The 22,044-nt window shown below is 42.6% G+C and overlaps 1 protein-coding gene across 2 annotated transcripts in view; it reads right to left on the bottom strand.

Annotated features, from left to right (window-relative positions):
- LOC126235821 (anoctamin-10) overlaps positions 1-22,044 on the bottom strand; it is a 310,819-nt gene that overhangs the window by 121,873 nt on the left and 166,902 nt on the right. For both annotated transcript variants that reach the window (XM_049944670.1, XM_049944671.1), the window contains one exon: positions 12,938-13,113. In XM_049944670.1, coding sequence (XP_049800627.1) covers positions 12,938-13,113 — 176 coding nt within the window. The remainder of the gene's footprint in view (positions 1-12,937; positions 13,114-22,044) is intronic.

Below are 22,044 nucleotides of genomic sequence, written 5' to 3'. Positions count from 1 at the left end.
ATCTGATCTCTTTTTCTTTATTGTTAGACAAGCGTTTTCTTAAAACTATCCGATTACTCTCTAAACCTGATTTTGGCATACTAATATAATCCACATCGCAAAGCGGAGATCTAGGATTTTTTGTAAATGCAGAGTGCGAGCGTTATGTCTTATCCCAGCATGGCAAGTGTATTCTGTGAATGTGTGTTGAGACATTAACTGCCATCCCATTTTCAAACCTGTTCACATTAACAACTTGCTATGCATAGAACAATCGTTGACAGGAATCTCTAAGAATACTAATCCCACTGATTCTTTATTTCTAATCAAAGCAGTGATCATGATAACCTACCTACGAAAATACTCGAGAATTCACTTATGTACGGGTTCAGCCCTTCACTCCTTACCGAATCCAGGTTTTTGGCAGTGTTTTAGCTGTCGATTTCAAGGGACTTGACTACATATACAATGTATTTGTGTGTATTTTATTTTTTACAAACAGTGTTGGAGTGAAAGAGAGACGATGGCCTGTAACAATCTCTGTGGAAACCAGCAAAGAGGGCGGAAAATCAAGTATTTCAAGTTAAACGGATTTCCGAAAAGAAAACGCTGGTAATTGTTGTTGTTGTGGTCTTCAGTCCTGAGACTGGTTTGATGCAGCTCTCCATGCTACTCTATCCTGTGCAAGCTTCTTCATCTCCCAGTACCTACTGCAACCTACATCCTTCTGAATCTGCTTAGTGTATGCATCTCTTGGTCTCCCCCTACGATTTTTACCCTCCACGCTGCCCTCCAATACTAAATTGGTGATCCCTTGATGCCTCAGAACATGTCCTACCAACCGATCCCTTCTTCTGGTCAAGTTGTGCCACAAACTCCTCTTCTCCCCAATCCTGTTCAGTACCTCCTCATTAGTTATGTGATCTACCCATCTAATCTTCAGCATTCTTCTGTAGCACCACATTTCGAAAGCTTCTATTCTCTTCTTGTCCAAACTATTTATCGTCCATGTTTCACTTCCATACATGGCTACACTCCATACAAATACTTTCAGAAAAGACTTCCTGACACTTAAATCTATACTCGATGTTAACAAATTTCTCTTCTTCAGAAACGCTTTCCTTGCCATTGCCAGTCTACATTTTATATCCTCTCTACTTCGACCATCATCAGTTATTTTGCTCCCCAAATAGCAAAACTCCTTTACTACTTTAAGTGTCTCATTTCCTAATCTAATACCCTCAACATCACCCGACTTAATTCGACTACATTCCATTATCCTCGTTTTGCTTTTGTTGATGTCCATCTTATATCCTCCCTTCAAGACACCATCCATTCCATTCAACTGCTCTTCCAAGTCCTTTGCTGTCTCTGACAGAATTACAATGTCATCGGCGAACCTCAAAGTTTTTATTTCTTCTCCATGGATTTTAATACCTACTCCGAATTTTTCTTTTGTTTCCTTTACTGCTTGCTCAATATACAGATTGAATAACATCGGGGAGAGGCTACAACCCTGTCTTACTCCCTTCCCAACCACTGCTTCCCTTTCATGTCCCTCGACTCTTATAACTGCCATCTGGTTTCTGTACAAATTGTAAATAGCCTTTCGCTCCCTGTATTTTACCCCTGCCACCTTTAGAATTTGAAAGAGAGCATTCCAGTCAACATTGTCAAAAGCTTTCTCTAAGTCTACAAATGCTAGAAACGTAGGTTTGCCTTTCCTTAATCTTTCTTCTAAGATAAGTCGTAAGGTCAGTATTGCCTCACGTGTCCCAGTATTTCTACGGAATCCAAACTGATCTTCCCCGAGGTCAGCTTCTACTAGTTTTTCCATTCGTCTGTAAAGAATTCGTGTTAGTATTTTGCAGCTGTGGCTTATTAAACTGATTGTTCGGTAATTTTCACATCTGTCAACACCTGCTTTCTTTGGGATTGGAATTATTATATTCTTCTTGAAGTCTGAGGGTATTTCGCCTGTTTCATACATCTTGCTCACCAGATGGTAGAGTTTTGTCAGGACTGGCTCTCCCAAGGCCGTCAGTAGTTCCAATGGAATGTTGTCTACTCCGGGGGCCTTGTTTCGACTCAGGTCTTTCAGTGCTCTGTCAAACTCTTCACGCAGTATCGTATCTCCCATTTCATCTTCATCTACATCCTCTTCCATTTCCATAATATTGTCCTCAAGTACATCGCCCTTGTATAGACCCTCTATATACTCCTTCCACCTTTCTGCTTTCCCTTCTTTGCTTAGAACTGGGTTTCCATCTGAGCTCTCGATGTTCATACAAGTGGTTCTCTTATCTCCAAAGGTCTCTTTAATTTTCCTGTAGGCAGTATCTATCTTACCCCTAGTAAGATAAGCCTCTACATCCTTACATTTGTCCTCTAGCCATCCCTGCTTAGCCATTTTGCACTTCCTGTCGATCTCATTTTTGAGACGTTTGTATTCCTTTTTGCCTGCTTCATTTACTGCATTTTTATATTTTCTCCTTTCATCAATTAAATTCAATATTTCTTCTGTTACCCAAGGATTTCTACTAGCCCTCGTCTTTTTACCTACTTGATACTCTGCTGCCTTCACTACTTCATCCCTCAAAGCTACCCATTCTTCTTCTACTGTATTTCTTTCCCCCATTCCTGTCAATTGTTCCCTTATGCTCTCCCTGAAACTCTGTACAACCTCTGGTTCTTTCAGTTTATCCAGGTCCCATCTCCTTAAATTCCCACCTTTTTGCAGTTTCTTCAGTTTTAATCTGCAGTTCATAACCAATAGATTGTGGTCAGAGTCCACATCTGCCCCTGGAAATGTCTTACAATTTAAAACCTGGTTCCTAAATCTCTGTCTTACCATTATATAATCAATCTGATACCTTTTAGTATCTCCAGGGTTCTTCCATGTATACAGCCTTCTATCATGATTCTTAAACCAAGTGTTAGCTATGATTAAATTGTGCTCTGTGCAAAATTCTACCAGGCGGCTTCCTCTTTCATTTCTTAGCCCCAATCCATATTCACCTACTATGTTTCCTTCTCTCCCTTTTCCTACACTGGAATTCCAGTCACCCATAACTATTAAATTTTCGTCTCCCTTCACAATCTGAATAATTTCTTTTATTTCATCATACATTTCTTCAATTTCTTCGTCATCTGCAGAGCTAGTTGGCATATAAACTTGTACTACTGTAGTAGGTGTGGGCTTCGTATCTATCTTGGCCACAATAATGCGTTCACTAAGCTGTTTGTAGTAGCTTACCCGCGTTCCTATTTTCCTATTCATTATTAAACCTACTGCTGCATTACCCCTATTTGACTTTGTGTTTATAACCCTGTAGTCACCTGACCAGAAGTCTTGTTCCTCCTGCCACCGAACTTCACTAATTCCCACTATATCTAACTTTAACCTATCCATTTCCCTTTTCAAATTTTCTAACCTACCTGCCCGATTAAGGGACCTGACATTCCACGCTCCGATCCGTAGAACGCCAGTTTTCTTTCTCCTGATAACGACATCCTCTTGAGTAGTCCCCGCCCGGAGATCCGAATGGGGGACTATTTTACCTCCGGAATATTTTACCCAAGAGGACGCCATCATCATTTAATCATACAGTAAAGCTGCATGCCCTCGGGAAAAATTACGGCCGTAGTTTCCCCTTGCTTTCAGCCGTTCGCAGTACCAGCACAGCAAGGCCATTTTGGTTATTGTTACAAGGCCAGATCAGTCAATCATCCAGACTGTTGCCCTTGCAGCTACTGAAAAGGCTGCTGCCCCTCTTCAGGAACCACACGTTTGTCTGGCCTCTCAACAGATACCCCTCCGTTGTGGTTGTACCTACGGTACGGCTATCTGTATCGATGAGGCACGCAAGCCTCCCCACCAACGGCAAGGTCCATGGTTCATGGGGGGGGAACGCTGGTAATACGCTGGTAATATCAGAGTTAAAATACAACGTCAGTCACTTTTCACAATGAGAAAAGACTAAAATCGACGCTTTTCAAAGGAGGAAGCCTTAACCGTCAGAATTATTCTACAATACTAATGAATGTGACAAAGATAAAAATGTAAGTAAAAGTATTAAAAACTCATTACCACCTCCTTAAGTAATCGGGTCTTCCTAAAATTCTGTAGATATTCAGCTAGTGAAGAGATTAGAACTCCCGTACATCTCTGCAGGACTGTGCATTATCTTTGATTTCTTGATTATGCACACTAAGTGCCGAGTCGCGCTACGTATGTGTTTCTATCTGGGTGTGTCTTCCCTGGTGGTATAAGTACTAGCTATTGCAGTGACACTGCATACGCAGGTTCATTTTAGTTTATTTTATCGACAGGTCGTAATTTTAGGAAGACACGGTTACAACGGAAGTGAACAAGGGATTCTTAATGTTTTTGTTGATGCTTATATTTTTATCTTGATATTGCTTTTATAACATTCTTGTTGGATAATTCTGATAAGGAAGGCTTGCTCCTTAGAAAAACGTCAGTTTTAGCTTTTGTATTATGAACCTACATTTTATCTCTGACCTTAACAACCACGGTTTCGTAAACGTGAATAAAATCAAACTGGTAAACTAAATGCAGTAACTGGTTTTGCATGTTAATGAAAGAATCCTAACCACGAAATATGTGTAAACTATATTCTAGAGAATTAAGGAAAAGGTTGTAGTACACCTACTCAAACCGGAACAGCAATACAACTTGAATGTGTATCTGATACGGGATTTAAGGGTACGGAAACAAGTGGAAGTTGTAATAGTGGTTAACAGATTAGGTTGTTAATATGGTCTCTGCATCGCATATTGGGATTTAGTCCACGTGCAGCTGGCTCCCATTTTTTCCATATTTAATGTTATTAGTAATTATCACTGATTTGATAAATACGACTAAAATACGTTATGTGAACGACGCCAAATAAATGCATATTCAGATCGCACACGCAAAATAAATTTCAGCAAATTAAATTACACGGTAGGCTGCGATCACAAATTGAAGTTTCCACTCCCCTGAATGATTGAGCTAATCAGACATGTTCCAGTTCGAAAATTCTGGAACAAAATGCTTTGACGAGCACACTGACGCACAGTGATATGATGTTCGAAAAATTTCAGTGTGAAAATACACTGTTACGTGGTGAAATCTCGAAGAAGAGTAAATTTATTGCAACAACTCGTTGGAGGATTATGCCAACTTCATCGAATCTCTTATTTCATGGTTGAATAGTTTATTTATTCTATCTGGTCACGAGATGTCTCCGTGCTTTACCCCTGTACGCTTTATACTTGGAAGTTAAGTTGCAAACTTTTCATGCAACACTTCGTGTAATGTTTGAAGTCTATCCTCCACATAACTCAATTTTAACGAAGTGTGACCAACCCAAGTTCCGGCTGTAGCTCAAGTATGTTAGTTTGACAGGGTACACCAAACAACTGAAAATGTGCAGTAGTGAAAACGACAAAATAAAACTATATTCTAACCCAAGTTAGAACAGCTAGTGCGGCTATTGTTATTGAATACACCAGGCTGATTGAGCGTGAACTTTCACGTCCATCCGCTTTTGCTCTCTTGGGACGCGCAATCAGTATATTATTCCCGAACTCCTTAGGTTTGAATAAAGGTCGATAATTCAACATGCAAAGCTTACGATATGAGTCTGAGCACGGGCCAGAGTACGCTTAGCATCTGTCGGGCTCCTTGCTTCTGTACTCCAATTCACTACGATTCAGTTAATTAATCGTTTCCACCATCATCGTCTGTTGTAATTTAAGGAGATAGAAACGAATACGACTGCTTCAAACTATCCGAGTTTCCAAATAACTATTTTCATATCAATTTTGCCTTATTTTATCTAATTTTACGCTTCTGTGTTACCTCCGTCACAACTTCTTTTCAGTCAATCTATTAGTCCCTAAGACGACTCACATTTAATAGGAAGCTATCTACAGTATTTTCTAATGGCTAAATGTGAATAAAAGTATCTTTTTGAGAGTAATTTTATGTCTACCTTAGTGAGACACTACTATCAATGCCTTGATACTGTTACTGGCAATTAACTCTGGACAAGGAGCCCTCAGGAAGAAAAAAATTCTCTTGTGAGAACGAAACTGAGATGAGAGATAGGATACTGCGAGAAGAATTTGACAGAGCACTGAGAGACCTAAGTCGAAACAATGCCCCTGGAATAGACGGCATTCCCTCGGAATCATTCAGATTTTTGGGAGAGCTAGCCACGACAAAATGATTCCACGTAGTGTGAAACATATGGCACAGTCGAACACCCGCAAACTTCAACACAGACATAGTAATTCCTATTCCAAAAAGGCGAGCGCTGACAAGTGAGAACGTTAATGTACTATCACTTTACTTTTAATAAGTCATGGTTACGAAATACTGACATGAATTACAGATGAATGCAAAAACTGGTAGAAGCCGATCTCTGGCTAGATCATTTTGGGTTTCGGAGAAATGTAGCAATACGCGAGGCAGTACTAACCGCACGGCACATCTTAGAAGACAAGTCAAAGAAAGGCAGACCTATGTCTATAGCATCTGTAGATCAGAGGAAACCTTTCACATTTCTGACTGCAATATACTGTTTGAAATGCTGAGGAGCTGAAGTACGGGGAACGAAACGTTATTTAAAAACTTGTACAGAAACCAGGCTGCTGTAATAAAAATCGAACAACATGAAAGGGACGCAGTGGTTGAGAAGCGAATGCGACCTCTCAATATTATTCAATCTGTAGAATACGCAAGAAGAAAGTGAAAAGAAGGAGAAATTTGGCGAGGGAACTGAAGTGCATCAGACGGCAATGTACTTCGAACATCTGAAAATATGGGTAGCGTTTTGAAAATAATTTCAAGATTACCATCAACAGAAGTAAAACAAGGTTAATCGTATGAAGTCGAATTAAATCTGAAGATGCTCGGGCATTTGTGTTAGGAAATGAAACACTAAATACAGTGGATAAGTTTGCTATGGACGCAGCAAAACAGCTGATGATGGCCGACGTAGAACGTATTTGTCTTGAGTGTAGGCTTGTACTGAAGTGAAACGCAGACAGTCATATTTCAGACAAGAACAGAATAAAAGCTTTTAGAATATGGTGCTACAAATACAGGAGGGTTACTATTAAACTTTCACTACTTTAAAGGGCCCTCTTGTAAAATGAGTAACCGTACGGCAAAGAAACTTTGGGGAAACATGTTTAAGGATATGCGAAAGAGAAGTAACGAATAAAACATTAAAAACCTTGTAATTTCTCCATGAGAGCATTCAAATCTGGTGATCTTGGTGGTCACGCACTTTAGAACGATCCGCCAGTGATTCTATTTGTTCCTGGGAGAGGTCAATTGCGCCACAAATTGGTGAAGAAGTTCCTGTTGCCAGGCCCGAGAATGTTCGACGCAGCGATCTTCATGCGGTGCACGAGTAGTGTCAGGACACCTGAGCATTCCATAATACATTGTTCGAAAAGTGTTGTGAAAAAGTATGAAATGGTATTCATACAAACTTCACATTACTCTCGAATTTTTGCTACGTGACGTAGACATTCGAGTGTACTTCTCTCTCATGTTTTTTGCAAGGTCTGAAACTGACGACGTATGGCCTTTTAACATTTTGTAGAGTGACAGAGCACACTTTGCGCTCATTGAGGAAGTGGACATTGACAGTTGTAGCATTTGGGGATCGTATCGCCAACGAACGTTCATGAAGTTCCCCTGCATAGTGAAAGCGGCACCGTGTGGTGTGGCTTCGTGGCACAGCTTATGACTAATCCATTTTTCTTTGAGGAAATGGGACCCCAAGTATCAAGGATATGCAGCGTGAACACGCACGTTACTGTGATTTTCTTCGCCAACATGCGATCCCTACTCCCCGGGAGAGAGGTGCTTTGTAGTAATTTATTTGGTCCACGATGGAGTTCCACCTCACACTGATCGTAAGGTAACTCTATTACTTCGTAACACTTTTGGAGAAAACCGAAACATTTACCGATCGTTCCAATCTGACTGACCACCAAGATCACCAGATTTGAACCCTCTCATGTGGAAATTATTATGTTTTTCTTTAAATGGTTTATAGTTTCATTGCCCTGCAGTCACTCGTTTTTCATGGGGGCCCTCTCAAGCAGAGAACGTTTAACTGTAACCATCCCGTAGTGCTGAAAGTTAGATGCATAAATCTAACTAACGAGGAGGTACTGAAACAAACTGGGGAAAAAGAAATTTATCCCGATGAATCGAGAAATTGTCGGTTTGGTGATGGAAGGAAGTGTTGGGGGGGGGGGGGGGGGGAGGCGGGATGGAAATCTTAGAGGAAGAGCAAGGCTTGAGTAGCGTAAGCAGGCGCAAATGGTTGAAGGTTACGGTAGTTACGTAGAGATGAAGATGCTTTTATAGGATAGACTCGCATGGAGAGTTGCACCAAACACGTCCTCGGATTGAAGGCCACAACAACTACAGGATAATGTTATACGAAGACTGGAGTAGGCCAAATGTACTGATTGGACAACAAATAATAAACCAGGGTGAACTTCGAATTCGTATGAGCTGTAAGCAGGAATATTAATCAGAGCTTCACGTGAATTTATTCCCCGGTGAAAACTGTTGTGAAGATTATGCTTACACTTGACGACAGTAATAAAATTAACAACTGCAATAGGTGAAAACAAAATGAACCGCAATTCCCACTAATGACTCATTTTCATCTATAAAGCAGTGAAGCTACAATGATCATAAGAAATTGTGTGTGACAACCAGCAATCTCTCGTGACGTTTCCACACATGTAAGCCGCCGTGTTGTCTCAAAGTCCTGACTTTCCCTGGTCTCAGCAATGCAGGCTGACTTGTGAGGAGAGCGTTCTCGCTCTTTAAATTATCAGGCTCTTCGACACCATACAATGTTCCAATATATTCCCGCATTATCTCTCTATGTGAAAGGAAATGTTCTAACTGGCTGACCCACCATCACCACCATCCAGTCCAAGCCGCTAACAGTAAAAACTTTAACTTCGAAGATTTTTCGATATTCGACCCCTCAGGGCCTGAAATGGAGACGAGAGGTTTTTTGAAAATATGCCGATTTTAAGGTAATTTCGCAGCTATAACTACGAAAATCGGTATTTGGCTTCTCAGTCAGAAATAAAAAAATACTTGCTTCAGCATTTTTGAGAATTATACGACTAACGGGTGTAATAATGGCTGAAACTTTTTCTTAAATAAATCATTACTGAAGTGCTAATGAAACATTTTTAAAGCAATATCTATTTGACTTCTCGGTGGGACGTAAAAAATTATTTCAGAGTTTTTGAAAATTCAACCCCTAAGGAGATAAAATAGGGGATGAAAGAACTGGATTGTATTAAAACATTTTTAAAGTGAAATCTATGAAAATTAGTGATTGACATCTAAAGAAATATGTGTTAGGGAATTAAAGTTTCTATGGAAATATCAGAAGTAGTACTCGAAAGATGGGATTAACAAACACCTCCAGCTACCAGAATCGCTTTTTGATTAGAAGTAAATTCGGAAAAGACCATATTTCTATGGCCTTATTAGCATGAAAAGTTTAGAATATGGTGAAATTGTGAACAACATAAAATGCTATTAAAGAAAAACAGAAATCTGTGCAGACCATATAGACTACACTAGCAGTGGTGGTCTTGCCTAGCTCATGATCCTCTCACTCCATTTTTCTTCCAAAGTTACCACTACCTCTAATATTTTTGGCTCTGTAATATCTTCCTTGTTCCCTCGACACAAGAATCCGAATTCAACCGAGCACACGTTTCAGCTGTAGTGAGACTGATCCCCATCAAGATGTTCAGCACTCCATTTAAGTCTGACCCAGCATTAAGGGGAGCCTTTGAAAAGGACCGTATGAGCAGCCTAGAAAATAATAAGGCATTGTACAGTCGTCATGAAATCGATCTGGGGAGAACTGGAATACCAATTTGGATGGGAATAATAGCAGACCAGTCCCCTATTTATTATTGTGCTCCACTTTTACAGATGCCAGGAGCTTCATGAAGCACAGTCACAGCCTTTTTCTGGTAACAGCAGCTTTCTTGGGACGTGAAGTAATATCCATTGTCACTCTCACAGCAGTGGACTACTAACGGCGACGATTCAGTGACCTATATCATGTCGATCAACCGCTTTTCTGCGAGCGTAACAACTGAGTGGACGTCATTGTGGAACACAAGTACTCACTGTATGCACCACCACCACAGTAAAATGTATGATTATGAAAACACACAAAATCTGTTAATTTAATGACTGCAATGCCCCAAACTTTGCAGTTATTCTTACGATATTAGCAGATAGACAAAACATTTTGCAGCTCCTGTGTATGATTTTTCCAGTTGAAACTTTCAAAAAAGTATGTCCAGAAACTTAAGCCTTTCTGTCTTCTTCAGTACAGTTTCGTTTTGTTGATACTGTTCTTAGGCTGACAAGTGGTTTCATGCAATTCTCTTTGCTAGTCTGTTTGCACAGGTGTCTTCACTTCTACATAGCTAGTGCAGGTTACATTCCACTATCTTGCTTAGTACAGTCATTTTTGGCTTCAACTCTACAATTTATTACCTCTTAAACTTCCTACCATTACAAATGTAGTAGTTCCTGATGCCTCAGGATGTGCCATATCAACCATTCTGTTCTAGTTATGTTTGCCACAAATGATGTGTCCTCTCCCTTCCCCAATCCCCCGGTGATTCTATTCAGTAGCTCCTCACTGGTAATGATAGGTAATCACTTAGTACTCAGCACTGTTCTCTAACACTGCATTTAAAAACTTCTACACTCTTGTCTGCCGTGTTTATCGTCCATGTTTCTCCTTGTCGTAAGCCGAAACACTAGATAATTACTTTCAGAGAAGAATTTATACTTTATCGAAGCTTAACGCTTGTGGTGTCAGCAACGAACATCACAGCAGAGCTCTGAAGTTGCGTAACACATAGGGGACGATTTTCTGGAAGACAGACGGCGATGACCCGACCGTCAACCGTGAGGCAATTCTAGCACCACTAGAGGCGCAGGCCGCATAAATCTACTCTCTCCTGCAAGACACGTGATCGAAAATAGGCCGGCTGTATCCTAGCGCCAAATAATATTTAGGGCAGCGCTCGGACCAGACCAGTTCGCTAGGAGTAGGTTTGCTGCGTCAGACGCCGATTCCGGAAGGATTCCATCAATCAGGATTCTCACTCAAGAGCCGCCTCCACATCATCGTTGCTATTCACATCCGACTTCATGACCCCCCGAGCTACCAGCTGTGGACTAAGAGTGTTCGAGGCCGCCTCACTGAAGAAGACAGGGTGACTTGACATGGCAGACTTGTGAACTTCGGAATTTTTGTCCTGTTTAACTTTCAAATGGGTAGACACTGGACTTAGACAACTTTGCTCCCTATGGGACATAGGCTTTGTTCATTTAGTTTGTACATTAATTCTGAGCGTCCTATTGGACTGAGTTTTATGAAGTGTTTGATTAATGAACTTAAGACTCAAGTGACAGTCTCACTGGCCTTCGGCTGCCTGAAATGTTGTTGCTCTATTTCGAGGAGTGACTTATGTTTTGTTTGAATCCACATTTGAGTAGATGTGCTATTAAAAACCCGTCCGAACAGGCCATGAAGGCCAATCGGGACCGGTCGGCCTCCGTGTCATCCTCAGCCCAAAGGCGTCACTGGATGCGGATATGGAGGGCCACGTGGTCAGCACTCCGCTCTCCCGGTGGTACGTCAGTTTACGAGACCGGAGCCGCTACTTCTCGCTCAAGTAGCTCCTCAGTCAAGTTGCTGCTCCTTGCCAACAGCGCTCGGTAGACCGGATCGTCACCCATCCAAGTGCTGGCCCAGCCCGACAGCGGCAATCTGACGGGAACCGGTGTTACCACTGCGGCAAAGCCGTTGGCAGATGTGCTATTCATCTTTCATAAATAAACTTGTTCAATCATAGCTACCTGGATATTTTTGTGCTGTTGTCAGTGGACGTATCACAAATGCTTCAGCTCGTATTCGATGTCAACATATTTGTTTTTCAGAAAAATATTTCCTTACAGGAACATCGCACTTCTGGAGCCGTTTTATTTTTTGAAAAAAACTGGATAAGGCGTAGCTTCCAAAAATCCAGCCGAAGACAGTTTGTAAAAATACCAGTTTATAGCTGTGAGGACGGGGCGTGAGTCGTGCTTGGGTAGCTCAGATGGTAGAGCACTTGCCCGCGAAAGGCAAAGGTCCCGAGTTGGAGTCTCGGTCCGGCACACAGTTTTAATCTGCCAGGAAGTTTCATTTCAGCGCGCATTCCGCTGCAGAGTGAAAATCTCATTCAGGGAACTCACTGGTAATCAGTCTCTTACCACACTCATTGCAACAAATCGGGCGTAGCTTGTGCAATGGCAGCGCAGATTCGATTTTTCCGGTCGGCTAAATTGTTTCGTAGGGAAGGAACTTACACAGGATCTTTAATGAAAGCAAAAAAAGAAAAAAAAATTACGGTGGTGTCAAGTGCTCGGAGCGAGATGGCAATGCGACTTGCCCTTGTAACCCCCCCCCCCTCTCCCCCTAGATAAATAATATTTATAATAACCTCCCAACAGTAAAAAATATAATTATAACATTGACATTTAGCATATATATATATATATATATATATATATATATATATATATATATAGTGTGTGTGTGTGTTACATAAACCTTTTCGTATCTCTTGTACAATAGTATAATTATACCTTTCGCGTCAAATAAAATTATAAGTTATTCACATAAGGCGGAAGTAATGGTGAGGTCATTGCGGTGAGAACTTTATTATTTCTTCTTATTAGCATGAAGTATAGATCTACAGGAAGTTATCTGACCTACACAGTATATTACTTTCTTAAAGAAGGAACTAAACAAGTCACAAACCGGGGTGAGCAGCACATAAAGCTAGCTGCGGCAGGCAGAGTGCTGACCTCTAGGAAGACGGTGACCCAGATGACGTTGAAGAGGCAGAAGAAGGCGAGCGTCTCGTAGGACAGGAAGAGCTGCAGGAAGCCCAGCGCCATGGGCGCCAGCAGCGCCGTCGTGTAGAAGCTCACGAAGTTGAAGTAGAGCGCCACCGAGTCGCCGAAGTACAGCCGGATGTCCTCTGCACAACACGAGAGCGCCGAGCGCAGCGTTAGTGCTCGATTGGTTTAAAACAGGGAGGAAAGGGACCAAACTACGAGGTCATCAGTCCCTTGTTCCTAATAAAACAATGCCATAGGTGTGAGAATGAAACAGACGAGACACATAACACAAAACGGACAGAAAGGAAAAACCAGAACAACGAAGGAAAGGCAACGAACACTTACAGAACAAAAAGAGGACAATAAAATAACAGAGATGCAAGAAACAGAAGAGAATAAAACAAGGAAGCAGATTACAGTGGCTGGCCGACCACGAAAATAAAAAGGAAATGCCAGCCACCCTGAAACACATTAAAACCTCCACCGTAAAAGCACTAGGATGGAGGACACAGACGGGCAAAGGACATGCGCTAAAACTCAGATCGAATGATAAAACCCACCCTCGCGGATGAAACGTAAAACCAAATCGGCCGATGAGGCGTTGTCTGCTAAAATCAATGATGACGAGTCCAGCAACCAGAGATGAAGTCGCAGGGCAGCCAAAGAAGGACAGAGCAGAAGAATATGGGCCACTGTCAACCGGGCGCCGCACCGACACGTAGGTGGGTCTTCACGGCGCAGGAGGTAGCCGTTGGTCGCCCAGGCATGGCCAATGCGGAGCCGGCAGAGAACCACGGAGTCCCTGCGAGAGGCCCTCATCGAGGGCTTCCACACATTCGTGGTCCCCCTAGTGGCTAGCAGTTTGTTGTGCGTACTGAGAGTTTGCCATTCCGTCTCCCAAAGCTGAAAAACCTTGCGGCGTAATAAGGAACACAGGTCAGTTGCAGGGATGCCCATCTCCAGAAGTGGTTTCCGCGTAGCCTGTTTGGCCAGCCTGTCAGCAAGTTCATTTCCGGGAATTCCGACGTGACCAGGGATCCAGACGAACACCACTGAACGACTGGACCGTTCCAGGGCATAGATGGACTCCTGGATGGACGCTACCAAAGGATGACGAGGATAGCACTCGTCGTCGATAGTTTTCAGGCTGCTCAAGGTGTCAGTACATAAAAGGAAAGACTCTCAGGGCATGAACAGAGATATTGAAGTGCACGAGAAATGGCCACCAGCTCTGCAGTGAATACAATGCAGCCATCGGGTAAGGAATGCTGTTCAATGTGGTCGCCGTGGACGTAGGCAAAGCCAACTCGACCGTCAGCCATAGAGCCGTCGGTGTAAACCACTTCAGAGCCCCGGAACACGTCAAGAAAAAAATGTTCAAATGTGTGTGAAATCTTATGGGACGTAACTACTAATGTCATCAGTCCCTAAGCTTACACACAACTTAACCTAAATTATCCTATGGCTCTGAGCACTATGGGACTTAACATCTATGGTCATCAGTCCCCTAGAACTTAGAACTACTTAAACCTAACTAACCTAAGGACATCACACAACACCCAGTCATCACGAGGCAGAGAAAATCCCTGACCCCGCCGGGAATCGAACCCGGGAACCCGGGCGTGGGAAGCGAGAACGCTACCGCACGACCACGAGCTGCGGACCTTAAATTATCCTAAGAACAAACACACACACACACACACACACACACACACACACACACACACACACACACGCACATGCACGAGGGAGGTCTCGAACCTCCGCCGGGACCAGCCGCACAGTCCATGACTGCAGCGCCCCAGACCGCTCGGCTAATCCCGCGCGGCACACGTCAAGAATCTAGAGAAAGTGACAGCGGAGAGCCGCAGGGTTAACGGAGTCCTTAGGGCCACGTGAAATGTCCAGACGAAGCTGCGGCCGAGGCGTACACCATGGAGGCGAAAGTGAACGGACCTCAAGTAGAGGTGGTAAAGGGAAGGACTCCAGTTCAGAGAGAAGGGACCGCACGCCAACCGCAGTCGTTAGCCCCGACTTGGGGGCGGGAGATGGACAGCGTTAATGGACAAGGATGGAGATGAGAGCGAAAAAAAAAAAGAAAAAAATCCTCCATTTCCTTTATCTCAACATAGAGGTCAGGGATTCCGATGACATGTCAGTACTAAGCAAATAAGGGAATAATTACAACAGCTATATAAGAGAAATGAATTTGGAAACAAAATTATAGGAAGTGGAAGAAGTAGATGATGATGAGATGGGGGATAGAATATAGCGAGAAGAATTTGACAGAGCCCTGGGAAACCTAATTCGAAACAACGCCCCAGGACTAGACGTCGTTCCCTCATATTTACTTTGACCATTGGGAGCGCTAGCCATGATAAAACTATTGCACCTAATATGTAAGGTATACAAGAGGTTCTCAATACCCTCACACGTCAAGATCGGTTAAAGAAAGGCGAATGTGCGTTTAGATTTAGAGAAAGCTTTAGGCAATGTTGACTTTAATGCATTCGCTACCAGAACTGTTACCATATTTTCATCTCCAGCACTGACAATGTTGACCATCAAACGAAAAAGTTCACGAGTATTGTGCAATAGCCTTTAGACAAGTGCGTGCCAAGCAAAGTTACGTGGGATGAGTAAGTCCCGCCGTGGTGCGACAGTTTCGAAAGCGAAGAGAGCTTCACTGTCAATGAATTTGAAAGTAAAATTGTATCCACCGACTTCACAGAACACTGTAAGAAGTTTTGGTCGTACCTTAAATCAGTAAACGGATCGAAGCCGTTTGTCCAGACACTGTGACTATAATGGCATCGAAACGTTGACACACCGAAGGCCGAAGTACGAAATGTCTTTTTCCAAAACGGTTTCAGAGAGCAAGATAATACTGTAGTTCCTCCTCTAAGTGGTCGCACTAACATCAAAATAACGTACCAAACAAATGACCATGGGATAGAAAAACAAGTGAAACCGCTCTACAGAGGTAAGGCCGCTGGACCTGACGAAATACTTATACGATTCCACAGAATACGCGAAAGAATTTGCCTCTCTTCTAGCAGATGCGTACAGTATGTCGTTGGAGGAGCGAAGCGTTTCTAATGATTGAGAAACAGCGCACATCATTCCCGTTCTCAATAAGAGTCGTAGAACAGACGCATAAAACTACAGTCCTATATCTCTGACGTCGGTGTGTTGTAGAATATGTGGAACATGTTTTATACTCGCATATTACGACATTTCTCAGAATCTCCCTTGACGAAATCATCAAGGGTTCCGAAAACAACGATCTTGTGAAATCCAACGCGCTCTGTTCGTCTACGAAACCCAGAGAGTAGCAAATACCGCCGCCCAAGTTGATGCGTTTATTCGTGACGTCTGGAGGCCGCAGAGGTCTTCGCATGTAAAAATAACTTCGGGCATACCCTAAAGGAGTGTTTCAGGACCATTACTTTTCACAATATGCATATAAATGACGTAACGGATAATGTAGGAAGCACCATGAGGTTTTCTGCTGATGATGCTGTTGTGTACAGGGAATTCGTGACGCCATAAAATTGTAGCGAAATGCAGGAAGGCCTGCAGGAATTCCCAAATGACCTTCAATATAACAAATGTAGTGCATCGCTCATACGTAGACAGAAAGACCCATTATTGTACGGTACAAGATTGCAAAACTGTCACTGGAGGCAGTCGCATGCATATAATATCTATGAATATGCGTACGGAGCGATTTGAAGTGGAACGTCCACGTAGAACTAATCGCAGGCAAGGCAGATGCCGTCAGAGATTCATTGGAAGAACCCTCAGCAAATTTAGTCCATCAACAAAGGAAGTAGCTTGCAAAATACTCGTTCGACCAATACTTTAGTATTGCTCGGCAGTATGGGATCTGTATCAGACAGGATTTACAGAGATGATCCAAAGAAGAGCAGCGCCTTTTGTTACAGGTTCATTTAGTAAGCGCGAAAGCGTCGCGGAGATGATCAACAAACTCCAGTGACAGATGTTGCCTTCGATATCTCTGTGTGGTTTACTGTTAGAATTTCGAGAACGTACGTGTTTAGAAGAGTCGCCCATTATAATACTTCCTCCTACGCATATCTCCCGAAAAGACCATGAAGGAAAAATTAGCGAGATTCGGGCCACACACCGTAAAGGTGGGTTGCGGAGTATAGATCTATATGGAGTTTAAAATGCTGAAGGTGGCAGGGATAAAGTACAGAGAGCGAAAGCTTATTTACAACTTATACCGAAAGCGGATTGAAATTACAATAGTCTAAAGGCATGAAAGGAAAGCAGTGATTGAGAAGGGAGTGAGACACGGCTGCAGCCTATCCCCGCTGTTAATCAGTCTGTACACGGAGAAAACAGTAAAGGAAACGAGGGAAATCTGGAGAGACAATTAACCGTCAAGGAAAAGAAATAAAAACTGAGATTTGTCGACAATATTTTAATTCTGTCACGCACTATAGGACTTTGAAGAGCAGTTGAATAGAATGGATAGTGCCTTGCAAAGAAGTTATAAGATGAACATAAAGACAATTAAAACAAGACTATAGGAATGGAGTCTAATTAAATTAGATGATAGGGAAATTAGATTAATTTTGCTATTTCGACTGCTAAACAGCTCATAATGGCTGAAGTAGAGAGGATGTAAAACGCATGCTGGCTATAGGAAGAGGAAATTGTTAACGTGAAACATAAATTTAAGTATTAGAAAGTCGTTTCTGGAGGTATTTGCTTGGAGTGTAGCCTAAGGAATAGAAGGTTGTAATGGAATGAACTGTGTGTGTGTGTGTGTGTGTGTGTGTGTGTGTGTGTGTGTGTGTGTGTGTGAAATCGTGAAGAGAGAGAGAGAGGAAGGCTTGAATATAGGAAGCAGGATGAACTATGTAGAGGTTAAGAGGCTTACTGAGGAGGATCGAATCGACTAGCATCTGCATCAAACAAGACTTCGGACTGAAGCCAAGCGATTTTCCTTCTTTTCTGATGACACAAGGCACCGAGCAAACCGACGGCTCGAATAAGCCGTGTGTGGAGGGTTTAGTTCAGACCACAGGTATTTTCTGAGTGTTTTGCGGATCTTTCTCGTACCATGAATTTGACACATCCATTCAGGTTACTGTCAGCGTGAACCAGAATGTATATTTCAACATCCTTTATGACCAAAGTGTGCCGGCCGGAGTGGCCGTGCGGTTCTAGGCGCTACAGTCTGGAACCGAGCGACCGCTACGGTCGCAGATTCGAATCCTGCCTCTGGCATGGATGTGTGTGATGTCCTTGGGTTAGTTAGGTTTAATTAGTTCTAAGTTCTAGGCGACTGATGACCTCAGAAGTTAAGTCGCATAGTGCTCAGAGCCATTTCAACCATTTTTGATGACCAAAGTGTTACCCTTTTTCTACATCTTCATGAAGGATGTGTACGGTCAGTCTTGTTCCCAGGATGCCGACCTCTGCGTTTGCAACGCTGCATGGATTCGTAGCTGGGTTGTCAAACACTTTGAACATTATTGCGATAAGGCCCGCCTTATTTCCTATTTTATTCTTGTAGAAAATGTCAGCAGGTGCTACTCAGAACAGTGGGTGAAATGAGGCAGTCAAAATTTACATAGTTTGGTAGGTATACTGAATCTAATAATCATTGAGTAGTTTTATGGCATGTCTGAAAAACTTTTGGAGTCTCTTCCTTGCAGAACTGAGACATCATTACGTATAGTAACGTTATTTCGCCAGAGTTGACAATTTTGTCCAGAATGGTTATACACTGGACTCGCATTCGGGAGGACGACGGTTCAGTCCCGCGTCCGGCCATCCTGATTTAGGTTTTCCGTGATTTCCCTCAATCACTCCACGCAAATGCCGGGATGGTTCCTCTGAAAGGGCATGTCAGAATTCCTTCCCCATCCTTCCCTAATCCGAAGAGACCGATGACCTTGCTCTCTGGTCTCCTTCCCCGAACAACCCAATCCAGTATGGTTACGTTTATGGGTTCAGTGTGGTGGAGTGCTGGCACACTGTACATGAGACGTTAGAAAGCAGTTCTCCGCCCCTTCCTCTATCCATCTCAATCTGTCCCCAGCCCTGCTGTTCATCGCATTTAGTCCCTGCAAAGCAGATAAATAAAGCAGACCGATACTACTTATCATGCATGGCAGGCCTACAAATCAGGCATCCACAAATCCCTTCATACCCCTGACATGCAGGCAATCCTGAAAAGCTGATTGATTTGCAGGCAAATACACATAAAATGCTTGTCATGCAAGGCAGATTACCTCCCAGGGGCTGGAAAAACGTTATTTGACATTATCACTGCTTCCAACATTTGCCTGATTACTCCATATTTCTCCTCCTTCCTGAAAAAATTGAATGCCACAAGTTTTGGTAGTAGGTCGTCATCCTTTCCTTCAAACTGACTTTTGAATTTTTGTACTGCATTGCTGCAGTTTATTGGTTGAACATATGCAGGCGAATCACCTAGAGCTTGCACTGCATAAACTGTGGAAATGGAAAGTACTATTGATGTGCAGTTTTCACGAAATGGATTGGTAGTCAGGGACTCGTATTGTCAGCTAATAAAGAGATCGTAAGAACAGTTACAATGTGTATTTTTTGTACAAATGTACACTTTTTAAATGGAATAATGCCTGTTTACATTAACAAACCAAAAGTAGTGTGAAATTGGAACATCAGTGGCGTCTGTTGCAGGATTCTAGTGCAAGTCGTTTATGAAGTATCCTATTTTGAAAATTTCCCACACCCACACTTTTAGAACACCGGTGGTAGCACACACTACAACAGAACAAGTGTGTACACAAGTTATGTGGATTCTGACCAGTAATGAGACAACTGTCGATCATAGGTTGTGTTCAAAATGGCCACTGGCAGTGGCAATACACGCTTCCAGTCTGGTATTACGGAACGACTGATGCATACATGCTAAAATTTCAGCATAGATGTCCGAGCAGGCTCCAGTAATATGTCATTGCATATCAAAGGGTATGGTTGGTATGTCTTTGTAGACAGCACCTTTCAGTTTTCTCCACAGAAAAAATTCTACATGCCAAATCTGGGGAAAGGGTCTGCCAAGGTACAGGTCTTCTGCTTCCAATCCAACGATTTGGAAACAATTTCGGAAGACATGTTGTTGTACTTCATGCACTATGGGCTGGACAGCCATCATGTTGGTACCACAAGTTCCTCACAGTCTGCAGAGGAACGTCTTCAAGCATTCGTGAAAGATAGTCTGTTAGGAGGTTGTGATGCTTGTGTGTTCCATCTATGAAAAATTGCCCTATGAGCTGATATTCTTTATCCCTAACCATATGTTGACACCCCATGGCCGCTGACATTCCACCTGACAAAACGAATGGGGATTGTCAGCAGACTAATAGTGAATGTTTCAGTGGTTTACATGGCCATGATTAGTAAATGTGGCTTCATCACTAAACAAGATACATGACCCATCTGGAGTATTCTCTCTTAATGTCCATGTATAGAAGTTAACAGGATTGTCATAATCGTTTCCATGCAGCTCTTGACGGGGAGAGATGTAGTAGGGATGGAACCTGTATAGATAGAAAATGCATAGAACACTTGGCTGATTCATGCCACCTGGTCATGCGATTGTGTGGAAGCTAACATGCAGATCAACTGCAACAGCAACAAGATACGAGCAATTAATTTGTCCCTCTTCTCTCGTCACGTGTTTCCTTTTGTTACGCTGTCTAGGTGAAACACTACCACTTTCGCGTAACTGGTTGAAGAGACCGATAAATAAATGCCGAGGTGGTTGACGTTTGCTGGGATATCTTGTCACATACACCATATGAGAATGAACTGCACTCTTCCTACACTTTACACACACCATGAGCATCTCGAGTTTTTCTACATTAGCAAATCCCATCGTCCAGTCACGATCTACTGCTTGGACTGTTACACACCAGTTGACAAGCTAGGCGCGATGCACACAAGGAACGCACAAGCACACTGTAAGCAAACGTAACGACATCGTGCCTAGCAACTATGCCGGTCGAATGGGGGCAAAGAAGTGTCGGTGTCGAAACTTTTCAAAATAATATCTCGTAAACGGTTCACACTACAATCCTACAACAAACACCACTGACGTGTGTCTACTTTTACTTTGTTAATGTCAATAGAAACTGGTCCCTTTAAGAAAGCATATTTGAACAAAACACACACTTTCTAACAATTATTACAATCTGTTCACTAGTTAAAAATACGAGGCCCTGGCTTCCAATCCATTCCGTGAAAACTGCACATCAGTAGCACTTTCCACTGCCGCAATACTTGCAGAGCCAGTTTTAGATGACACAACCGATATTTCCAGTTCTCTTGGTATGCCTGTATTCCTGCATCGGTCGTTTGCAGTTTTCAACTTCCATCAAGAGCTTCATTTCATCTGCCTGGTTATATGATACCTCCTAATGGAAAAGAGCGCATTATATGCAGCTGTACAGTATCTTGTGTCACCGCAATCTTATTGATTCTGTAGAATTTAAATTTCGTAGAAGTATCGAAGAATAGAAATTTATAGCTACCACGATACGGCACAGTGGCACCGACAACAGGGTATTCTGCCGACGACCGGCTTCGGCCGGAGATGGCCAATCTCTTCAAATCATTGCGCCACTACGTGTAAGGTCTCAGTGCAACCGATCTAAAAGCCCGAATTTACAGACGTCCGACGACGGTCGGCCGAATTCATATCATTTTCTTTTTTCTTCAGTTGAATGTGGTGAAGTTCGGACTCTAAGAATGTAAACTGTGAGAAACTTTTAAGTTTAGTGGAAGAAAGGAGTTTATGGCATCCTGAGGATGAGAAATTTCGTAACAGGGATACATATGTCTCTGAATCTATGGTCTGAAATCTCTGCTTTATCGCCAACTTCCAAGTTTCGAACAACTTTCAGTTCCAGAAAGAAATTTTCAGTCAGCAGTGAAGTGTGTGCCGCTTTGACACTTCCTGTCAAATTAAAATTGCGTGCCGCGCCGAGCCTCGAACTCTGGTCCTTTGCCTTTCATGGCCAAGTACTCAAGTTGAGCACTTGCAG

The sequence above is a fragment of the Schistocerca nitens genome, chromosome 2 (assembly GCF_023898315.1).
Source record: "Schistocerca nitens isolate TAMUIC-IGC-003100 chromosome 2, iqSchNite1.1, whole genome shotgun sequence".
Taxonomy (NCBI): domain Eukaryota; kingdom Metazoa; phylum Arthropoda; class Insecta; order Orthoptera; family Acrididae; genus Schistocerca; species Schistocerca nitens.
The sequence above is the reverse complement of the archived record's forward strand: the minus strand, read 5'-3'. Positions and strand labels throughout refer to the sequence as shown.